The sequence below is a fragment of the Mirounga leonina genome, unplaced genomic scaffold (assembly GCF_011800145.1).
Source record: "Mirounga leonina isolate KUSES-001 unplaced genomic scaffold, KU_Mleo_1.0 Mir_151, whole genome shotgun sequence".
NCBI classification, from domain to species: domain Eukaryota; kingdom Metazoa; phylum Chordata; class Mammalia; order Carnivora; family Phocidae; genus Mirounga; species Mirounga leonina.
The window spans coordinates 25,923,343-25,947,854 of NW_023270377.1; the positions used below are offsets into that span (position 1 = coordinate 25,923,343).

At 41.1% G+C, this 24,512-nt stretch overlaps 1 protein-coding gene across 3 annotated transcripts in view; it reads right to left on the reverse strand.

Moving 5' to 3' along the window:
• UNC80 (unc-80 homolog, NALCN channel complex subunit) overlaps positions 1–24,512 on the reverse strand; it is a 228,768-nt gene that overhangs the window by 29,299 nt on the left and 174,957 nt on the right. For all 3 annotated transcript variants that reach the window (XM_035007254.1, XM_035007252.1, XM_035007253.1), the window contains 8 exons: positions 22,969–23,237; positions 21,169–21,303; positions 19,566–19,704; positions 18,111–18,207; positions 12,749–12,919; positions 9,138–9,230; positions 7,726–7,761; positions 7,147–7,365 (listed from right to left, as the gene is read on the reverse strand). In XM_035007254.1, the coding sequence (XP_034863145.1) occupies positions 7,147–7,365; positions 7,726–7,761; positions 9,138–9,230; positions 12,749–12,919; positions 18,111–18,207; positions 19,566–19,704; positions 21,169–21,303; positions 22,969–23,237 (1,159 nt within the window). The remainder of the gene's footprint in view (positions 1–7,146; positions 7,366–7,725; positions 7,762–9,137; positions 9,231–12,748; positions 12,920–18,110; positions 18,208–19,565; positions 19,705–21,168; positions 21,304–22,968; positions 23,238–24,512) is intronic.

The window sequence follows — 24,512 nt, forward strand, 5'->3', positions numbered from 1 at the left end:
TTTCTTTCTTTCTTTCTTTCTTTCTTTCTTTCTTTCTTTCTTTCTTTCTTTCTTTTTTTTTAGAGAGAGAGAGAGAGAGAAAAGAGCAAGTGAGCAGGGGCAGGGGATGGAGGGGCAGAGGGAGAGGGAGAGAGAGAATCTTAAGCAGGCTTCACACTCAGCACTGAGCCAACTCGGGACTTGATCTCAAAACCCTGAAATCATGATCTGAGCTGAAATCAAGAGTGGATGCTTAACTGACTGAGCCATCTAGGCGCCCCACTTTGTTTCTTAAATTACACATATGAGTGAAAGCTTATGGAATTTGCCTTTCTCTGACTTATTTCACTTAGCCTTATACCCTTCAGATCCATCCATGTTGTCGCAAATGGCAAGATTTCATTCTTTTTTATGGCTGAGTAATATTTCATTATATATATACCACATCATCTTTATCCATTCATCTATGGATGGATACTTAGGTTGCTTTCATATCGTGGCTATTGTAAATAATGCTGCAATAAACATAGGGGTGCATTTATGTTTTCAAACTAGTGTTTTAATTTTCTTTGGGTAAATACCCAGTAGTGAAATTACTGGCTCACAGGGTAATACTATTTTTAATTTTTTGAGGAAACTTCAAATTGTTTTCTTTTTTTTTTTTTAAAGATTTTATTTATTTGACAGAGAGATATACAGCGAGAGAGGGAACACAAGCAGGGGGAGTGGGAGAGGGAGAAGCAGGGTTCCCGCAGAGCAGGGAGCCCGATGTGGGGCTCGATCCCAGGACCCTGTGATCATGACCTGAGCCAAAGGCAGACGCTTAACGACTGAGCCACCCAGGCGCCCCAAACTGTTTTCCACAGTGACTGCACTAGTTTTCATTCTCACAAATAGTGCATAGGGGGATCCTTTAAGAAGAAAGCATTTTAGGGGTACCTGGCTGGCTTGGTTGGAGGAGTATGTGGCTCTTGATCTCAGGGTTGGGGGTTTGAGCCCCAAAGTGGGTGTAGAAATTACTTAAAATCTTAAAAAAAAAAAAGAAAGCATTTAAAAATTTTACGATTCTTCCCTACCAAATACATTGAGTAGTTGCAGAATGTGTAGAAGATGATAGTAAGAGGCCATGCACACCCACCCATTCATGGTAATATCTTGCATCTACACTCTATGATTTGAGCTTGATCTTTTTTCCAGAAAAAAATCCCATATTCTATTCTTTTATATATATATATATATTTTTTTTTTTTTTTTAAATTTTATTATGTTAGTCACCATACAATACATCATTAGTTTTTGATGTAGTGTTCCATGATTCATTGTTTTCGTGTAACACCCAGTGCTCCATGCAGTACATGACCTCCTTAATACCCATCACAGGGCTAACCAATCCCCCCTCTCCCCTCCCCTCTAAAACCCCATTTGTCTCTCAGAGTCCATATTCTCTCATAAAAATCCCATATTCTAAAAAATATACCCAAGATTCTTATCACAGCGGCTGAAATGTCGATATTCTTTAAGGTACTGGAAATTCCCTTGAAAACAAATTTAAGAAGGGTAATTAAGCCACTCTCACTAATTATTTGAATCTTTGGCTCGAATCAGCATATGTCTAGTCAGGCATCCAAAGTATCCTACGGAAGTAGAATGCAGGACAGGGAGATTCTGATAAGAAAGGGGAATAGAGAGGCCTGATGTTTCCTAGCAGTACACTTGTGCATGGTGCTCTCAGGAGGCATCCATACATTGAGGGTTTTCAGAACGGTTACTTAAGGAGAAGAGGATATCTCCGATAAAGGGACATCAGAAATAGGCTTTTCTAGGGGCGCCTGGGTGGCTCAGTTGGTTGGGCGACTGCCTTTGGCTCAGGTCATGGTCCTGGAGTCCCTGGATCCAGTCCCGCATCAGGCTCCCTGCTCAGCAGGGGGTCTGTTTCTCCCTCTGACCCTCCCCCCCTCTCATGCTCTCTCTATCTCATTCTCTCTCTCAAATAAATAAAATCTTTAAAAAAAATTAAGAAATAGCCTTTTCTATTTTTTCTTTTTTTTTGAAGACTTTATTTTAAAGTAATCTCTATACCCAACATGGGGCTTGAACTTACAACCCTGAGATCAAGAGTTGTACGTGCCACTGACTGAGCCAGCCAGGTGCCCCAAGATTTTCTACTTTTTTTTGAAGCAAATTTGCCTTGGAAAAGCCCAGAAGGTATAATCCTCAATCTTAAGGTTGAAAGAGATCTTAATAGCCCTGAGGCAGTGGGGTTCCATATGTTGAACCTCTGACTGGATCCTCTTACTTAAAAAAAATCAGCTTAGGGTAGAAATAAAAGATATCATTTCTCAGGCCCCACCCAAGATTTAATGAATACGAATTTCTAAGGATTGGGCCCAGAAATCTGCATATTTTTTACCTTAATTTTGAAAAATTTGAACTTTCAACTCATAGCCACTCCGGTTTCATTTATACTTGCAATCACTCCCCCCTCCACTACCCTGAACTCCTTTGAAGTAAATCCCAAGCATCAAATCATTTTATCAGTACATCTACTTCAGTATGTGTCTCTAAGATTAAGGACTTAAAAAAATTAACCACAATACAATTATGACAGCTGACAAGTTAAAAATAATTCCTATAAAAAGAAAGACAACCGGTCAGTTTTCAAAATTCCCACCTTATTTCCTAATTCTTAAATAAACTTTTCTTTAAACAAAGCAGAATAATATAAGCCTCATAAATTTCAGTTGGCTGATATTTCTCTTAAGTCTCTTCTAATTTGTAGGCTTTCCCTCTGCTGCTTTTTTTTTTTTAAATGTTCTTATAACTTATTTCTTGAGGAAACTGACTGTTTGTCAAGTAGCATTTTCCACACTCTAGATTTTGCTGATTGAATCTCCTTGCTATCATTTCATCTATCCCATTGTTTCCATATTTAATTCAATTGGTAGTTAGACCAGGGGTTAGATTAGGTTAGGTTTTGATTTTTCTGGCAAGCGTATTTCACAGGTGACACATGATTCCTGCTTGTCACTCTTGATGATGTTAGCGGTCACTAGTGATCACTGCACAGATCCATTAATTCATTAGAAGTAGCACACTAGCAATATTGTGTCATTCCTTTTCTCATGTCTTATCTATAGCGTTTTAATAAGGAAAAATTTCTCTTTGATTACTCCAGAAGAGACAGGACAGATGCTTGAAAGGACTTATAGTGTAAGAGCTCCTAGGTGATTCTGACAGGCACTCTGGACAGCCAAGCCACTGTCTCTCTAACACGTGGATTGCTCTCCAATAACTTCATGTTACTGGCGCTCTGGATGGAGAATTCACCACTGTGTAAGGCTGCTCTCACCACCCTCACCATCCTTGGAGGTCTACACTCTAAGAAGCTCTCCTCATAGTCGGTTCCCCAACTCCCTCAGTTTCGTCCACCTCGGCTTAGTCTGGAAGCATGAATTCAAGTCATCTTCTCCATAGCAACCCTTCATTACCAAGAAATAGTTATTGTCTTCTCTCCAGAGTGAGCATTTACAGTGTCCTTCTGGAAATTGTGTGCGAATGTGCATGTCTTAAATCATTTTAAACAGCCTGTGCATTCTTCTGTTTATCTCTTTCTTGCAAATGTGCCATGCAGAAAATTCTTTACTTTTTAGGTTGTTTGTATGACAGATAGGAGCATATCTATATGCACATATTTCTTTTCCCTTATTATTTTACAGACAACATTGAGAAATGCTTGAGAAAGGATCAATCTGTCTATTTTAAGCATAAGAAACAATATTTAGAACTGAATTTGAGTCATTTTATGCATTACTGCCTGAATTTCTCTTATCCCTGCTGGTGCTAAAAATGAATTTGCATTGAGTGTAACACAAACATTTCCTTTAATATAGTCTTTGTTGTACTAGCACGTGGATAATCTCTTGGTAAAAACATATTCCTATGGTTGTTTCCCAGTGAGAACACAAGAGATTTTCCCATTGAGAGGGAGACTTGACGAGAGGGAGGCAGGGACGGGAGGGGAGAGAGGGGGAGAGATGGAGAGAGAGGGACAAAGGGAGAGTGGGAGGGAGAAGAGAGAGAGAGAGTTGGACTTGCAGATCTCATTATCCTGCTATATATATATATATATACATACTGCTGCTCTGGCAGCTTTGGTTTGGGCAAATGAAGCATTAAATTCCCTTAGGGCAGAGACTATCTAATCAGAGATCCTTGCAGTCAAAAAAACCCCAAAAAATAAAAAACCAAAAAAACCCAAAACATATATTTTGCTAATGCAGGAGTACAGATTGCCTCTTGCACTGACTGTTGGTTCTCTGGCTTGAATCAAAGACTTCATGTAAATATCTCCTCTAGCTCTTCTACCATGCCATTCCTGTTTTTATCAACCTTCTCTCCTTGAATGATACTATCCATTCTTATGACTTTAAACATGACCTATGTGCCCACAGTTCTGGCTTTTACATATATCCGAATGTATATTTAACTTATAAGAAAAAAATCTATATTATACCTTTTGATTGGTGCAAGGTCAAAGTATATGGGTCTATCCTTACTTAGCAACATAGAATATCTCTGGCCAGAGATCATGACAGGTCCTTTTTTTTTTTTTAATCAAAAGCTTGTTGTGAGAAATTGCATTAATAGAGGTCATTTAGTCTATTTCCTGGCAGTAAAAATTCTGCCTATCCTCCAATAGGCAATGAAATAATTGTGCTTTTGAATGACATTATCTTGGCTTCAGATAGGTTGCTTTTGATGAATTGCATTATGATGTTATGCCAACTTTCAGTACTGACAGGCTTCCAGCCATGTGAAACTAACACTTTATCTACACGGGGGCGTTGTTCATCACACCACTCTTTCCTTTTATCAAACGCCAACCAGGAGACATTTCTTATTCTCTGTATTTTAAAAAAGCCCTTTTTTATCGAACAACTAGTTGTTTTTCTCTTATCGACACTATGATTTTGTAATTGGTCATTTCCTCCTCATTGCTTTGACAACTTGGAAGCTCAAAATCAAATTTACGGTCATGAATAGCATCTAATCTGATCAAATCATATAGATTTCCTGTGTTAATAGTATCATAAACATAATTATTTCCTTGCTAATTCTCCACTTTGTTCTGACTCTCTGATTTGTATATTCTACCCTTTTGTTTAATTTTCTTTTTTTTAAAGATTTTATTTATTTGAGAGAGAGAGTGTGTGGGGAGGGGCAGAAGGAGAGGGAGAGAAGCAGACTCCCTGCTGAGCACGGAGCCTGATGTAGGGCTCCATCTCACAACCCTGAGATCATGACCAGAGCCAAAACCAAGCGTCGGTCGCTTAACCAACTGAGCCACCCAGATGCCTCCCTTTGTTTAGTTTTCTAAGTTGCCCCAAGTATTTTGTAAAATGATAAATACATAGATATATACATATGATATATAGTACTTGCAATAATGCATTGTAGTTACTTTTTTATGTGTGCTGCTTGTGCTAGACTGTGGTCATGGGGAGGACCAGGACTCTATTTTACATTCCCAGTGTCCAGCATAGTGTTTGGATCATACTCATTAGCATTAGTATCTGTTGAACTCTATTAACTCAGTGCCAGGGCACTGATGTAAGTCATTTGAACTCCAGCTCATTTAACTTTTAACAGGGTTTGGCCTCTAGAGAGAGCTCCAGACCTCTCTAACGAACACTCTCCCCTTCCTCCAGATGCCTTAAGAAGTGTAGTTATAAACGATCAAATTATAGGACAGTTTCTAACCCATGATCCTGATCTTCTCTCTCTCTCTCTCATCCGTCTTTTAGGAATCTTGTCCCTTCAGTCCCACAAAATGGCGGTTGGTAGTAGTGATACTCTGATTCTAGGAAGGTGATGTTGCTCTGTTCACAGGATTACTTGGTTCTATTAGCCATCATCAGTGGGAAAGGAGGAGAGATGGACTGACTGAATGGAGCACTTGGTTGCTATGGCGACAGGCTCTTAATATTCCAAACTTTCCTCCCCTTTCCCAGTGTAGGTGCTGAAATTCTCCATGTGAAATAAGCTTTTCCCCATTTCTGTACAGTGGGAGCATGGGTTGTGCCAACAACTCAGAGAATGTGAAATTAGCCTGGAGGAAAAAGAGTCCATCTTCTCTCTACATTTATGGACTCTCATTTTTGCTCACTTAGTAATTTCTAAAATTTTCAAGGGATAATTTTAAGAAAAAAGTTGACAGCAATCAGGGAACCAGCATGTTTTGCCAAATAGCAGTGTTATTCCTGAATGGCTAGAACCTAACTCTCCCTTTAGCTTTATAAGTATACTAAACTTATAGAGTGAATATTTTGTTACCCATGGAATTTTCCTTTCAAGGAAATTTTAGGACCTTTTACAAATTATTACAAATCTGAACAGAAGATCTGAAATCATGTTTCTTTTAAGAATCTGAGAATACGGACACAGACTTCATGATTTGTGACAACAAGTGACATATGACATCACCATAGGAAGAAGGAAATATGAGGGCACAGACCTGCAATTCTAGAGCCTCTCCCTGGCACAACAACAGTAAGAATTTTTAAACGATGACTGGCCTCATCCAGATCAGAATTTCCAGCAGGACACTTTTTGTTTGAAACACTGGAAGGCTATCATGCACAATGTGTATAAAAAGGACCCAAGCAAAGCATGGCTCAGAGTTAAAACTAGCTCACTTCCCTGCAGGGCTCATTACTGAGTCCCCAGGTAGTGTAGGAACAGAGCAAGTCTTTGGGCAGAAAACAGTAGTGAATTTTTTTTCTTGTAAACTGATAGAGAGGAAACACTGGGTTCTTGTGAAAAGTTAGATTCTGGGCAGTAAACAGTGCTTGGATGAAGGCTACCTTTCTAAGAATTTAGGTGATGAAATTTCCCTTTTACTCTCTTTTATTGAGGAGCAAATATATGAACTATGCCTTTCTGTCTTTGAGAGTACACTCCCCCGTCTACCCTGAGATCCTTTTTGATAGACTTAATATATATTTTCCTGGATGGTCCTATATGAAATCCATCCAAAGCCACAAGAAACAAATCATTCTGAGTACCCAAGTTCTTATCCTGAGAGACGCCCTTCCCTGGCACCCACACCCCCAAACACACGTCCCAAGCTGCATTCACACTCAGAAGCAGGAAAAGCAGGGACGATACCTCATGTGTGACTTCACATCCAGCAACTCCAGGGCGGTAACCCGCGGCTCCCCAGCCAGGTTTTGCAAGATCTTCAGCCTTGGCCCACAGTGCTTGTAAAATTCGGTACAAATATTCAGCAGGGACTCCCGAGGTCTTCTGAACTCCTCCCGAGCAATTCGTTCATCCAGTTCCTCTCTGGGAAGGCCTTGCCCTTCCTCCAGTAAGTGAAGATTTTCCCTGGGGAATTATAAAAGGTTAACTGGGGGTCTGAAAAGGTGTGTGTGTGTGTGTGTGTGTGTGTGTGTATGTGAGAGAGGAGAGCATCACACTGATGAAAAATGTACGATTCCTTATATTATGTATCATATACGTTCATGAGGAGAACCTCATCTGAAGGGTAAAGAAAGTGTACCACCCTAGAAGAGATTGCTATCCCAAATTGCAAATGGCTTTATATGAGCCACTTCCTGAGGATTTACCCAGAAACAGTATGTCATGCATTAATTAAATGAAATCTAATGGAACCATAACCCGGCTCAAAAGGCAATCATTACAAGACGTCAGAATTAGTACGAACCAGGGCTTGTCTCTCTGTACCTGATAAAGTGTAGTTTGGCGCCTTGTTCCTGGTACCTGGGAATCAGAAGAACAGTCTGCATAACGACGAGAGCAAGTACAGGGTCCCGATGGCAGGGCTTCTTAAGGACTGTTTCTTATGAAAAGCCCTTGAAGCTATACATTTTGATAGGCTCACAAATGCACATAGACTAATCCTGAAATATAAAATCTTTATCTTTCCCTTGGCTACCGCACACACATGTTGCAATCATAGCTGCTATGAAAGCTGTCCCATTGGTATACAATTTGTTGAAATACATATTACAAAACACTTACAAAGTCATGGAATGTAGCCAAATGAGGGGACTTCTGAACAACTTTGAAAGTAAAGTGAATCTAAGTTACCGTTTTAATACCATGTGCTCTGTTTCTGGGGATCAGAGGAAGAAATATGGCAGACTTCCTTTCAGTTCTGGAGACTTATTGCTTTATGACTGATCAATAATAGGACTTTAGCAACTCTCTTTTTCTGTGTACCTTTCACCTGGTAGTTGAATCTAGCCCCTGGATATCATTTACAATATATTTATTTTTTCTTAATATGAGAAATTGAGGCATGAGCTAACCATCCACATCAGTTAACTTACAGTTGGGTTTGGTATTTGTTTTACTTGTAATATAAATGAGGAGCAGGGAATTAACTTTATATGAAGAATGATACATTCTTAAAACTGTGCTTCAGAGAGAATGGAAAATTATGACGTTTCTCCTTAAGATCTCCCTACTAACTAACTACTCCATCCTGGGAAAAGAACTTTTTCTCTAACTGATTTGGGGTTTGTCCTCTCTTAAACCTTCCTTGGAGGAAGACGCTAATTAAACTTTTGTATGTGTGTGTGTTCGGGTATTTAGAGGTTAACACAGAAGGAAGCAATGTAAGTATTACTAGTATATCCAGTGTCTGAGTTACCCCAAAACAGGAGGGGGGAGGGGAGAGTAAGTCAAGGACCATGAGAGCATCATTTAAGGACCTAAGTCAAAATTTGGATGAAATGCCTGTGGAAAATCTGCCCAGATGAAAGAAAGTTGACCCCGTATAACTGCCCCGGGAATGAGAAACCACCCCCTGATTCTTATTGTTTCCTTTGCTTTTTTCTTGGAGGCGAATGAAACAGCACTGGAATAGTTCAAAGACCACCCAGGCGGCAGAGAACATCTTGCGTGTTCATGCAAACAAACCGACACAAACGCCAACTTATGAAGGTGGGTTGGATTTCTCTCTGACGGTGTCAAAAGAAGCCCTGTAACCCTAAACTCTCACCTTCCTTTCTCTTCCTCGGAGTGTTTCACACTCAATATTGACTGTTTTCAAGATTCCTTTCATTCCCAACAGCTGAGATTCAGGTTGTATGACACTGAGAGACCACAGAAGAATAATGCCCGTGAATTACCTGGTGTTCACCCCGGACGACATGGTGTGATTGGCTGTGGTGGTTCCCTTGTGACCTTGGTCACACCTGCTCATCTGCGGGGCTGTCATGGGCCTGCAACAGGGACAGGAACCGCCACAACAGAACAACAGCAACAGAAATAGAAACATTTACCAAGTCCTCAAGTTACGGAAGCTCGCATAAGTTTTAAATTACTCACAGAGTCTTAAAAAGAGACTGCTGAGTTGGGCTTTTCTGTCACACTCTTGCCGTCTCTGTTCTGAGAGGCACTTTATTTATTTATTTATTTTTTATTCTTATGTTAATCCCCATACATCATTAATTTTAGATGCAGTATTCCATGATTCATTGTTTGCGTATAACACCCAGTGCTCCATGCAGAACGTGCCCTCCTCAATACCCACCACCAGGCTAACCCATCCTCCCACCCCCTCCCCTCTAGAACCCTGTTTGTTTTTCAGAGTCCATCGTCTCTCATGGTTCGTCTACCCCTCTGATTTCCCCCCCTTCATTCTTCCCCTCCCGCTACCTTCTTCTTCTTCTTTTTTTTTTCTTAACATATATTGCATTATTTGTTTCAGAGGTACAGATCTGAGATTCAACAGTCTTGCACAATTCACAGCGCTTACCAGAGCACATACCCTCCCCAGTGTCTATCACCCAGTCACCCTCAGTTTGTTTCCTGCGATTAAGAATTCTGAGAGGCACTTTAAAGGGAACATTGATTCCCGGGGGGTCTATCAGCATACCATGATTTAAGTTCTTCTACTTCTTAGTTCTGAGTGATAAACAGTGACACTTCAAACCAGACATTTATGAACTCAGACTTCTAAGTCTGTATGATTCAGTGAGAGTTAAGAGCGCATTTTTCAATTTGATAGGTTACTAGGAAGTTAACTGTTCTAGACAATAAGTAAAAGGTATACATACCGTGGTGGCCACCTACGTTGTAATCAACAACAACAATCAAATCGTTGTAATCAACCACCTTATTTTTCTGAAAAACTATCAAAGAATGAAAAGAATCCTTCTAGGCAAAATTATACCTAAGACTACCCAGAGAAGTGAGTAAATTAGTATCTATTATAAGTCAGTAATGTAGATACTCAGAAATCTATTTGAATCATCTCATTTTATACGTGCAGGGTTTACTTTAAATCCCAAGGAAATCTTTGCCTCTCTGTCAGCCTCTGAAAGCAACGGAAAGGCTGATGCAGCTTTCCAGGGCAAGTGCTTGTATGAACTCTTTCGGGCTTGTTTTTACGACGCTCATTTTCTGTACGCTGGGTGTGGCTGGAAAGTAGCTTCACACTAGACCTTCTCTTCCTGTGCCATTGTTGGGGAAGGCAGAATTTAAAGATGGCCCCAGGACACTGCACTGCCCCTGATATTACCCCAGTGATTATGAACTGTTAAACTGCCAGAGGGAAATTATCTGGGTACAGCCCTTTAAAAAAGCACAGTTTTCCCTTGCTAGGAACAGAGAGATTTGAAGCATGAGAAGGACTCAGGGTGCCATTGTTGGCTGAAAGACAGAAGGAGACACGTGAGAAGAGAGGCAGATACCCTCTAAAGTGGAGAGTGGCCCCTGGCTGACAGAAAGGAAAGGGAACCTCAGACCTAAAGCTGCATGGTGCTGGATTTTGCCAAAGACCTGAATGACCTTGGAAGTGAATTTTTTTCCCTAGAGCCTTCAGATAAGAGCCCAGCTTGACTGCCATCTGAATTTTGGCCCTGTGAGACCCTGAGCAGAGAAACCGGCTGAGCCTGCCCAGACTTCTGGCCTATGGAAATATGAGATAACAAATGTTTGGTTTTATGCCTCTGAATTTGTGCTAATACATTACATAACAATAGAAAACTAACATTAACACAGTTGTAATATACTTATTTGTGTGTAACTGAGTTTGTGTGTAACTCTGAAGTGACTCTGAGTAAAGAAATTAGTAGGAGTGTGGAAGTGAAATGGGGTTCTTCTTATCTTCTTGTAAAAACAGCAAAGCCAACTTTATTGTGAATAATCACCAGCTGACCAATGAGGCTATTTCTACCCCTGCCAAGAGAATATTAAATGCACTGGAATATTTAGAGCCACAGAATTTTAAATGTCAGTGCTCCATCCATTCCACTCTTGGTGGAATTTTGGGTAAGTCAGGTTTGGATAAGTTAACTGACCCATCCTGATAAAAGAGAATAGAAAGGAGGAAAGCACTGAGATTGCATAATATGAGGAGAAATAACAAAAGCAGCCCTTGGGAAAAATTGATTGCTCTTCTCTCCTCTAACCGCAGGAAGGGACTAGTGGTATAACCAGAGAGGCACAGAAGGAAGAGTGTAAATGATATTTCTCCTTAGGATGTTCTTCCTCCTAGGACTTTCATGAAACCAACATCAAAGCTTTGGGACTGGGTCCTGTGGAAGAGGCAATTTGCCATGGCTCCCTGGTCCACTACTTCCCATGTCCTCAGCCAGGTGCATATGGGCCCTTCAACACCTGCAGTCTACCAAAGGCTTTTGGGCTACACTCTGCTTGCCTAGGTTGGCAATGTAGCCCATGATTAGAAACTAAACATACATTGACTTAATGAATCACAGTCTCCCTCCCTCTCTCACTTGCTGGTACATGCTAGAGAAGTCCTTCCCGGATGAAGGGATTTCAGCTAGTTCTCGTCGACAGGGCAAGATGGGGCTGGAGAAGTTGGTGCCTTTTGGTGGGAGTAGATCACAGGCAGAATTTCAGCTAAGGATGTGGCCAAATGGGATGGAGGAGCAGAGATACAACCCAGGAAGAAGGCTTCCCCACCTCTGCTCCGGGGAACAATAACTCCTTCTAGCTAATTTTAGATGGGAACAGAGAAAGAAAGCCAATCATCTGCATAGCTTCCTGCCTCCACTTCTTCCCGCTCCTCTCACTCTGTCTGCCCGCCGTCCCCTCCATCCCCATCCGGCCTCTCAATGCCTTCTGCTTCTGCACCCAAGACCTTTGAGACAGGGCTAACTTCTTGGTACTTTGTTTAGGGCTGACCTTTGGTGTCAGTGTACCTTTCCATTCCCAAATCCCCAAGCCCCTGTCCCAGCACCATGGAACCTCGCCCCACAGAGAATCTGTGAATTCTAGCATTAGAGTAAAATTCTGTCATTTACGTTTGTTACGTAGTTTCTGAAATTACAGCAAAAAAACCACAACTCTTTACAAACAGTAAAATAATGAAAGACAGCTTAGTTGGAATTACAGACATTTCACGTCTCATAAAATAACATAAAAGCTAATAAAAATATGGAGCACGTTTTCATATTCACTACGTTGGCCCTTTTACAAAAGATTCGTTCACCACTGGGTTAAAACTGCCCCAGACGCTCAGCAAGCTACATGCAGATGTGTTCATGGTATTATTATCACTGTTATTACTGTTAATTCTTCAGGGTGCTTAGCACTATTTATCCAAACAACCTAGGGGATGTTTGCAATTTTAAGCCACAAAGGGCTGAGTTTGGGCAGGGGTGTGTCGATGAAGACGGGGTTTTAGGGATTTTGGGGCACCATGTTTTTTCTTCCTCTCTTTGGTAGACACATAGCCCGTGAGGCGTGACTATGCCTGGGGTGGGATTACCTGGTGAGGACCTCTACGCTGTACAGAAGGGCCTGCAGGGATGTTGCAAGAGCAGCTGTGGCAGCGATCTCCTCCCGGGCCGCAGGCACGGTCTCCACTTGGGACGTCTGCCTCTTTAGCTTTTGTAGGTAACAGGGGACTAGAGCTTCCAAGACCATCAGCATCTGAAGACTTTAATCAACAGAAAGGAAACCAAGTCACATTTTACATCCTGCTTTGGTTGGCAGTGTCATATTTGGGAGCACGGAGGAATGAACAGCCTCGAGAATGAGGACCGATTTTCCGGGCCCCCTTCCCGCCCAACCCAAGTCAAGAGTAAGTAAAGCTGCTGGAAAGATTGAGCGACACCAGTTAATTAACTAATTCACTAATTAATTGAGCACCCAGGAAGAGGTGAGGAAATTCCGCTTGCCTTTCGGGGAAATACGGCCTAGTGGGGAGGGGAAAAGGAGCATATCTACAGCTGGTGGGGAGAACTGTGGAATGAGGACTGGTGGGGCTGTGCGCTCCATCTAGAGAAACAGGCATCACAATGATCAATAAAGCTGCCACCCAGGGATGTGCTAAGAGTGATTTTGCAGCTGACACAAATTTTAGACAAGATAAAACCCTTCCCTGCGAGGCCGGCTTCTTAAAGGTTAGGCAATTTTCGAGAAAAGAGTCTGTGGAAACAGCTTCCATGATGCAGGTCTGAAAATGGCTGCTTACTGGAGTGAATAATAAAAAAATCTCAACGACATTTTAACAAGAGCCACATGTCAAATGTAACTACATAGAAACTTTGAAGGTAAAAGTCAGAACAAATACCAGTCAGACTTATAAAGCTACAGTAATTAAGACAGCATAATATTGGTGCAAGTGATGAGGGATAGAAGCAGAAAGATGTTCACCTTTAGCCCAGAAGGCTGACCTATAGCCTGCCTAGGTCCGATAGGGATCAAATACATGCTGGTTGCTACATTCTTAAAGGGTCTCATGACTGCCTACGTATCTCAGCAATAGTTAACATCGAACTGAATGAGAAGTACCAGAGAAATCTTGCAAAAGTAGTTTTATGAGACGTTCAAAGAAGACATTTATGATCTAACACTCCCTTCCCACGCATGAAGAGTATAACCACCAGCTTCGTATAGCAAAAAGTACAGCTCTTTCTGCCCATAGGTCCTGTCCCCGTGCTACTTAAATAAACTTACTAAGTTGCACCATACAACCTCTCAAGCATTCGTCCTCGGGGGGAAAAAAAAAAAAATTCTTTCCTGGCTGTTACACTCCACAACCCCACAACACAAGGAGAGACAGACAGACATGTGGAACAAAATAAGGAGTCTGAAGCAAATCCACAGGTACTTGATTTATAACAAGGATGACATTGCAATGCAATGGGAAATGCTAGTCTTTTCCTTAAATGGTACTTGGTCTATTGTCTATTAGCATCTGTATGGGAAAAAGAAATCTTGACCCTTACTTTACACCATACCAAAATTTAATTTCAGATGGATTATCTATCTGAATATGAGGGTAAAAACAATAAAGCATTTGGCAGATAACATAAGGGGATATATTCATATGCTTGGGTTAGCCAAGATTTCTTTTTTTTTTTTTTTTTTTTAAGATTTTATTTATTTGACACAGAGAGAGAGATAGCGAGAGCAGAAACACAAGCAGGGGGAGTGGGAGAGGGAGAAGCAGGCTTCCCGCTGGGCACGGAGCCCAATGCAGGGCTCGATCCCAGGACCCTGGGACCATGACCTGAGCGAAAGGCAGACACTTAACAACTGAGCCACCCAGGCGCCCCAGGTTAGCTAAGATTTCTTAAAGGAACACAGAAAGCACTAAATAGTGATACATTGGACTACATTAAAATGAAGAATTCTGTTTCATTAAAAGATAATATTAGGTGAGTAAAATTATAAGTCACAGAGTAAGAGATGTTATTTGAAATGCGTATAACCAGTGGTGTGCTGGAGTGGACATTTAACAGGTCAAGACAGTCTAGGTATGCATCTGTTTCCAACCCCATGTTCAATGACGTCATGCTGGTATCTTGTACTCAGCCATAGCTAGATATTGGCAAATCAGCAATGCTTTGCAACAGGGACTCTTCTCCGCCAGAGAGCTGGTTATTAAACGTTTACCAGCACCCCAGTCCATATAAGCTAAAAGTCCTTACATCAGACACTTTAAACAAATTCTACATATCAAATAAAATAAATACTGATAATCTTATTTAAAAATGGGTAGAAGACTTCAATAGGCACTTTGCACTTTGGAAAACCAGTAGTATCTACTAAAGGAAAACACACACCTATTCCATGACCTAGCACAGCATTTCTACCTACCGAAATACAGACATATGAGCTCACAAAGATGTGTACAAAAACCTTCACTGCAGCATTATTTGTAATAGCTTCAAATTAGATATAACACAAAAGTCTGTCTACGAGAAATTGATTGCGGCAAATACATTAAATATTACAGATGAATGAAGAACAAACTGTGGTGACTTACAATGATGTAGATGAAGTTCATGAAATAACATTGAATAACAAAAGTAGGACATTAAAAAGTACTTACTATATTATTTCACCTGAATAGAGTTCAGAAACAGGCAAAGATGATTTAGGATAGTGGCTCATCTGATTTTTCTATTTGAGTAGTACTTGTGTAGATGAGCTAAATTTATGAACGTTGGTACAACTATAAAATTACGATTTTTAAAAACCTTTTTGTGTAAATGTTACATTTAAATAAAATACATTTACTTAAAAAATTTAAGTACAATAGGGACTTGGTGTTGCCAGTGTTGAAGAGTTATAAGAATTGTACTTGTTCCTTGGGAGAGATCCTGGGGAACAGCTGCTTAAGAGACCCTGATCCTACCCAGAAATTTAAGAACCCCTCTGGCTTAAACAGAACAGAATAGGGACTAGGGAGGATAATTCTTTCTTTAATTTTAATTTAACTTAATTTAACAATATTGGACTTTGGCCTTTAACTCACAGTGACTAGAGAATTTGATTGTGAACTCTAATTCCTTTTGATTTCAGTGTGTTTGGATTTTTGTTTGTTTTTTAAAGATTTTATTTATTTATTTATTTGAGAGAGAGAGAGAGAGCGCACAAGCAGGGGGGGCAACAGGCTGAGGGAGAAGCAGGCTCCCCGCTGAGTAAGGAACCTGTTGCGGGGCTCCATCCCAGGGCCCTGGGATCATGACCTGAGGCAAAGGCAGATGCTTAACCTACTGAGCCACCCAGGCGTCTCATGGATTTTAACTTGAGAGAGGATTCCACGTCTTACCAGAAATCTGATAATGGGAAAAATTTTTAGTTAAATCTAGGGGTTTTCTATGTCACTGACATTTTAACATTAGAGGACCTTTATGCATTTTGTTATTGCAGTGTCTTGATGTTACCACTTCATCTCACTGCAGATCCTCGGAGACACCCTACTAACAATGTACCCAGACACACCTGGAATAGAAAATAGGATATGGACTTGGAAAGATTTCAGTGCCCAACACTGATCAATTTTAACAACTGCAATATTATGGGCCACAAACCTTTGTATTTCACTGGCCCATGTATTTGAAAATCTGAGCATCTGTGGGGTTCTCCAGATCCTAATTTCCTTTAAATAAGAGCAAGAACTATATAAAGAACTCTAGTCTTAAGTTCCTCAGGAGACAAGGCATCATAACAAAAAAAGTGATTTCATTTTTTTCATTTCTAACAAGATTTTCTTTATTTGAAATTACATTCTCAAGGGTAAAATTCTATGTGATGGCTATTGGGGAGGGCACATTCTGCATGGAACACTGGGTGTTATGCACAAACAATGAATCATGGAACACTACATCAAAAACTAACAATGTAATGTATGGTGATTAACATAACATAATAATAAAAAATGAATAGATGAAAACACACACACACACAAAAAGAAGGCACGTATTGAATGGAGACCTGGGTGTTATAGGCAAACAATGAATCATGGAACACTACATCAAAAACTAATGATGTAATGTATGGGGATTAACATAACAATAAATTTTTAAAAAAAGATTAAAAAAAAAAAGAAAATAGGATAGGGAGTATTTTTATACCCAGAAATAGAATGGGCTTGGAGTTAACGCAGGGTTTCAATCCATTGTTGAGCCTTTTATGGAGCCTTGATATTATAGGACGAGCCCAAGGAAAGTGGGAGAAGGACCATTGTTATAGACTGTAGATTAGCTCTCTCGAGGGACATAGCCACACTTCTGGTTGACCACTGGCATGATATTTAATCCCAGCTGATTAATACAAAAAAAGCTGGGAATCTTGGTGGGGGGGGTGTGGATATTTCTTACTCATTCTTCATGTAGAGAGAGTTCAATTAATATGAATCCTGGTCCCTCTTTGTCCCTTTACTCATTCTGTTGTAGGGGAGAGGGAAAGACTAATCTGAGAGGCAAACTGATAAAGATACACTGACAAAATCAACTCTGCTCTTTACTTCTTCCTGCAAGAGCTTGCCAACAGAACAGGATTTCTTTCCTCCACACTGTGGGTTTTCAGGGCAGTCCTGTTTCAAGCTTGATTCTTATACCAAAAATACGATAGCACATAAATTGGGATTTTGTTAATGAACTAGACATTACAAGAAAAGATCAAAGTAGATTGAGAAGTCGAGAGGGGAGAGATTGCCTAATATTGATATAACTGGGGAGGAGGGCCAGAGGGTTGATTAAGCCAGCCTCAGGGAGCATTTAAAGGAATGTAACTCTATTATTTTTAAGGATCTATAACTGCATAACAGGGGGCTATCCCTGATTCATCTGAATTACTGTCTCTGTCTTTAAAAGTTTTCTTTTAATAGCAAGATGAGATTGATTTTCATTTCGCATATCAGTACATAAATCAGACTAGCACCAACGTCCTGGAATTGGGAGGACACTTTCCATGTGAATCCTTCTCATTCCTTACACTTGGCAAAATGACAGGCAAGATTTCTGTTCTTGCTCTATGTGTGACAGGAGTTCTTAGTGCTCCTTGAAAAGCATTCTCTTCGATAGTTTAAATGTCTGCTCTGCAATTTTGTTTACTATTCATTTGTGTTACATGTCAGGACAGTATTTTCTAAACAAGACGAAACATCTTAGCTGCCACACAAATTCCAAATTTTAGGGTGTTTTACATTAATGAAGATTTACTGTATTTTCCAGAACTTGTGCTATGATACGTTTCCTAAATGTAGTTATTGAGAACATCCTTGCCAGAATATTACAGGATGATATGAGCCCACATAACCTTTGTACTCATTCACTTTTATTTCCTTAGCCGCATTTACTTATCACAAGGCCTAGAATAAAGGGCTGCATTACCTTCTGAATGATTCGGGAGCATAGGCTACTACAGTGACGCAGAGCTTAATGGCCTCACTTATAGAGAATGTCAGGTCTTCGTTTCCATAGCAGAAATCTGAAGGGACAGAAGGTCAAGGCACAAAATCAGAGTGGAGTCTGCCAGGGATCAAGGAGACATTATCACTCATTTTTTTTTTTTTTTTAAAGATTTTATTTATTTATTTGAGAGAGAGAGAGAGAGCACATGAGAGGGAGGAGGGTCAGAAGGAGAAGCAGACTCCCTGCTGAGCAGGGAGCCTGATGCGGGACTCGATCCAGGGACTCCAGGATCATGACCTGAGCCAAAGGCAGTTGCCTAACCAACTGAGCCACCCAGGCGCCCGACATTATCACTCTTAACACTCCAGTTATACTTGATAGCCATTTCTTCATCAGACTTTATTTCTAAACTGTGAACATGATTAATTTCTTCATCTAAAGGGACTGAAAATTCTGTTTCCTCCTTTTGAATAATCAGATGAAAAATAAAAGTGCTTTTCGGGGGGTAGTTTGGGAAAAAAATCTGACCTAATAGAAGATACCCAAGGGCACGCAGGTGTCTAAGACATGAGACTTTATCTTTGAATTCCCTCTAGTTCTACACATTTCATGATCATAAAAGACCATTTTAGAGAGTTACTCACCTAGAATTGCCCAGGAAAACCTAATTTTCTGAACACTGTAGTACTAGAGTAGTGTAGAATGATTAATACAATTTTCATGGGAGGGAATTCCTTACTCTTTAGGGTTTTCTTTTTTTAAAAAAAATTATTTTATTTAATTTTTTTAAAGATTTTGTTTATTTGACAGAGAGAGACACAGTGAGAGAGGGAATATAAACAGGGGGAGTGGGAGAGGGAGAAGCAGGCTTCCCACGGAGCAGGGAGCCTGATGTGGGGTTCGATCCCAGGACACTGAGATCATGACCTGAGCCAAAGGCAGATGCTTAATGACTGAGCCACCCAGGCGCCCCTAGGATTTTCAATAAATTAAAACTTTTTTTTAAAACATCTTATTTATTTGAGAGAGAGAGGGAGGGAGGGGGAGAGAGAGAGAGTGAGAGAGAGAGCATGCACACATGCAGGAGTAGGGGGTGTAGCAGAGGGGGAGGGAGAGGGACAAGCAGACTGCTCTGAGCACAGAGCCTGCTGCAGGGCTTGATCCCAGGACCCTGAGATCATGACTTGAGCTGAAACCAAGAGTTGGACACTTAACCAACTAAGCCAACCAGGCAATCCTAGGATTTTTAAGAAATTTAAGAAAAACAGGAGATAGGAAATGTCCTCATTCAATGTATACCACTTTTTCGTTTTTTTTTTTTTTTTTTTTTTTTTTTTTTTCTGTTTTGATTTAGGTTAAAATATTTAATATAGAATTATTTTTTAAAAAAAATTACAAAGGGAAAAAGAAGGTCAGGGCAACTTTTGTTTTTACCTAATGACTTAAGAGGCTTCTCAGCTTTGACCAGCTCTAAGATGTCTAATATGTCAGTGGTCTCCCCCTCCAGGGACTGCAGCAGGTCAAACAAGCACTGAGCTGACACACCTTTGCTGGGCCCGTTATTGGCAGCATCCTGTATGAAGAAAGGCTATTTTAGTTTATTTATTCCCACCTCAGCAGTAATGTGGTTTGATCAGGAATTCAAATCTCACAAACACCACCACTGATAACAATTACATCGATCTGGCATTCAGCTCCCACAATCCTGCATCCAGCAGTGCTGCTATATGATTTTGGAATGGAACACCTGACTTTCAAGGGATCTATTAAATGCTAATCTGGTACAGAGAGGTATTTGTGCAAACTCCTAAAAATACAGCAATATGTAGACTGCCAGAACAATTCATGTAAATGTCTCCTCTGGTCCGCGATGGAAGGACTCAGCATTCCTGAAGGAACTTTCCATAATGTAGGAGTAGAATACTTCAAATACGTCTGGGGAAACAGATGCTTATTTTAACAACTTTTGGCATTTTTCAGGTCTTGTTTGATAATATAACTCCAAAATGGAGATGCTTGCCATCTCAAATCTATTTAAAATGGCCTTGATTCATTAAAACAATAAATCCCTCTTAAATTCCTACTATGTGCCAAATAGAATTCTGTACACTGACGTTATGACAAAACAAAAACAAAACAAAATAGACATACAAACAAAAACAAACCAAATGCAAACAGAGAAACAGATCAAGGTCTTGCTTTAATGGAGCTTAAATTCTATTTTGGGGTATGGTAGAGATACATATTAGTGAATCAAATGTATGACATGTGATATAGTATGGTATAAGGGTTCTGAAGAAAAAGAAAAAGAAAGCAGGGTAAGTGCTAGACAGTGATAGAAAGGAATGATAATCAGGACTCTTCCTTTTTATTAATTGAGTATAAAAACCTGGGGAGTGGGTCTATTAGTATCCTACAGGCAGAGATGAGGGTTGAAGAAAAATGAAGAGAAGTAATTATGACATTTGTATCCCACTGGTTGAAGAAAGAGAGCTGAGATGCTGACTATACAAATGGACAATATAAATGAGCAGGTCATATATAAAAACAGAACTCTGATCCAAAACCTGTGGTAACCCGCCCAGGAAACCAATCCATTGTCCACAGTCACTAGCCCAGGAACCAGCCTGCTGTAAGTCAGGTTAGTAGGAAGTCCGACTACTAGCTCTAGGGGAGACCAAACAATAACCCCTTTAACCATTGGTTCCCTAATGGCCAGGCCTTGATTAAAACCGACAGCTTCCCTGATCCTTGTCCCTGCTTCCAACTAGACCAATCAGAGAAAGCCAAATATGTACCCCTAAGCAATTACACCGGATGCCCCACTTCTAGTTAGCCGGCTTACAGCTCCCTCGTACCAACGGCCTCCGATCAGGGCACACCTGAAGCCTTCCCTTTTCTCCACCATAAAAGTTCCTTACTCCTCTGTCTGCCTTTGAGTCTCTGCCGAGACACAGGTGACGGACGGTGGCGAACTCCCTTGCCACTGCCGACTCTAAAAGAGCCTTTGCTTTCCTCATCGGGTTGGTCTACTTACAGGAAACTCCAGGAGAGGGGCCACACTAGCAAACAGCTGGAGCACAAATGGCTTCCGGTGTAGAATGTAGAACTGTTGGCAGGCAAATTCGATGGCTTGACGCAACTGGGGATTGCTTTCATAATCGGAGTACACCTGCGGAAAAATGCCACATATTCAGAACATGCCTTAGCAGCCTGTCAAACTTGTGTTTGCTTTTAAAACTCATAGCAATGGAGGGGCGCCTGGGTGGCTTAGTCGGTTAAGTATCTGACTCTTGACTTGGGCTTAGGTCATACTTGCAGGGTCCTAGTATTGAGCCCCATGTCAGACTCTGTGCTGAGCGTGGAGACTGCTTAAGATTCTCTCCCTCTCCCACACCCCCGCCCCGCCCTCCCCACTCCTGCCCCTCACAGTCTCTCTCTCTACAAAAACAAAACAAAAACACCTCATAGCCCTGGGAAGCATGGAGAGAGGTGGCTAATTTAATAAACTGGTAGATGGGAGTATAAAACAGTATGATCTCTCTTGTGAGAAATTTGGTAATAAACATGAATATACTTTTTCCCAGGGAGTGTGTCACTAGGAATTTACCTCAAGAAACAAATTGGACAAAGGTACAAAGACGGATATAGAGGAATTCCTACTGCAATTTTGCTTATAATAGTGGAAAATTTTGAACAAGTGAAATTATCCATAAATTGGGGTAGGTTAAGTAGATCATGGTATATGCATACAGCAGAATATTATGCAGTTATTAGAAAGATGCTCTAGCACTCAACGTAGCTACATGAGAAAAAGCCCGTGATATTCTTAGTGTGATGTGAGAAAGGTAACAAACCTGAACATGTGGTATGATCCAACTTTTGTTTAAAAAAAAAAGTAGGATTAGAGTGCAAGGATTTTCAAGAAGTATAAATAATGGTTATCTAGGAAGGAGGATTATAGGTGATCTTTGTTTTCTTCTTTAAACTTTATCTTCTGAATTTTATAATGAGCATTTATTGTTTTTGGAAATCAGTAAAAAAGTTTATAAAAATAGAGAAAGTTCCAACTATCTAAAAATAAGAGAGGCCTGATATTAAAGAACATTTCTTGCCCCGGTAGGTTGAACAAACTCCACTTTGCACAAGCATGTATTACTTTTATAATTTTTATTAAAACTGCCATAAAAGTAGAGGACTGGGATGAGCCCCTAGGCTCTGTCTGAACTTCACCCATTACTCCTAAACGTAGCCAGATACACATTAGACATGGGTACATGGAAATTGTTCCTGCTGACTTCACCTCCTCCGATCTCAGCATAGCAAATTTAATAGCAACAGAAATCTCGATTCAGACAGAGATCAGAAAATCTCTCAGGAGAAACATCAGCGGAACACCTGCCATACGTTTGAGTAAAGAGAGCAGTGATTCCCAAACTTCTAGGGCATCAGAACCACCCGGGGGTCTTGTAAGAATCCAGATGAACGGGCCCTGACTCCACAGTTTCTGGTTAAGTAGGTCTGGGGTGGGGCCCAAGAATGTGTATTTCTAACAAATTCCCAGGGGATGCTGATGCTGCTTGTCCAGCGACCCCACTTTGAGACCCACTCAAAGAGTGGTTAGAGAAAAGGGGAAAGCCTATCCCAGGTCTGGGAGATCTCAGGAGAGACAGAACGGGTTGGTGTGACCTTCCAGAAAATTCCGGGGAGATTTCATTTGGTGCCTTCTGCTGCCACAAAAGCAGATAGCTTCCATCTTAAAAAGTGGTAGTACAGGTCTTGTTGACCTGCCGCACGGGCAGTTGGTTTTCTGGTGAGGAGGCCCGAGCCACAGCACCTGCAGCATGGTGGGCAGAATCCACTGGTAGCCGCTGAGAGAGAAAAGGTGGTTGAAGTGCACAGCGCTGTTGATGACGGTGGCGGCGTACTGCCTGAGGAGGGCGCTGTCTTCCGGGTGGAGGATCAGAGCCCCGTTAAAGACGTTGAGGAAGAGCATGATTTCATCTCCCCAGGGAAACTCGCTCGGCATGCCCAGGAACATCTCCTCCAGGAGCTGGATCCACAAGCTTTTGTGAAGAGTGTCGAGGCCAAACAGCTCCTTGCCGGCTGTGAGAACACAAAACAGCCGAGACAGAATTAGCCCCACGCCAATCCTGTCTGCGTGGGGGGGGCCATCAAACCGGGGGCGGGGGGGCACTGCTGTTTCCCATTTGTTCCAGCTCTGGGACGGGAAGATGTACTGCGGAAATGCTTCCAGCACACATTGCTGCTGCTGGTATCACACTCCCTGGTTCTCAAAGGACTTCCATCATCACCTCCTTGATCCGACTCTGGAGGCCAGACAGGGCTGGTATTTGCAGCATGTTGCACTGAGTAAGCTGCCGCATTGAGGGAAAAAATCAGTTGTTTCAGAAAGGAAATGGGGCAGGGCTGGGACTGGTTCTAGATCTTTGAATTCCTGGACAGACAGACGAGAGCTCTTTCCACTATTTGCTCTGGAACTTCTGGGTGAGGAAGACATTGAACATTGGGAGGCTAATTGTAAATATCTCAAATTAATAATTGAGTCACACAGCAAGGCTTTGAAGCGAGCCTCTTTCTGGTCTCTCTGTCTCTATCTCCCTCTCCATTCAGGTGTTAATTCAGATAGAGTAAAACAAACATACACGGATCTCAAATGGAGAGTTCGGTGAGTTTTGACAAAAATACACGCTCATGTAACCAACGCACCAATCAATACATAGACCATTTTCATTACCTCAGAAAGTTTCCAGGAGATCCATCCCCCGCAACTCGGAGGCAACCACTGTCCTGATTTCTGTAGATGAGTTTTGTTTCCTGAAGTTCATATGAACACCTGTTCTTCACTTAGTCAAGTAACAATACCTACTACTACCTACCCTAACAATACCATACTATACCCTTCAACTGCTTATGGAAAAGAATATGTGCGGTGTGTGTGCGTGTGTGTGTGTGTGTGGAATACTACTCAGCCATCAAAAAATGAAATCTTTCCATTTGCAACGATGTGGTGGATGGAACTAGAGGGTATTATGCTAAGCGAAATAAGTCAATCAGAGAAAGACAATTATATTATCTCACTGATAATGTGGAATTTAAGAAGCAAAACCGAGGATCGTAGGAGAAGAGAGGAAAAAATAGAACAAGATGAAACCAGAGAGGGAGACAAACCATAAGAGACTCTTAATCATAGGAAACAACCTGAGGCTTGCTGTGGGGGCGGGGGGTGGGAGGATGGGACAACTGGGAGATGGACATTAAGGCAGGCACATGATGTAATGAGCATAGTATTATATAAGACTGATGAATCACTGACCTCTACCTCTGAAACCAATAATACATTATATGTTAATTAATTGA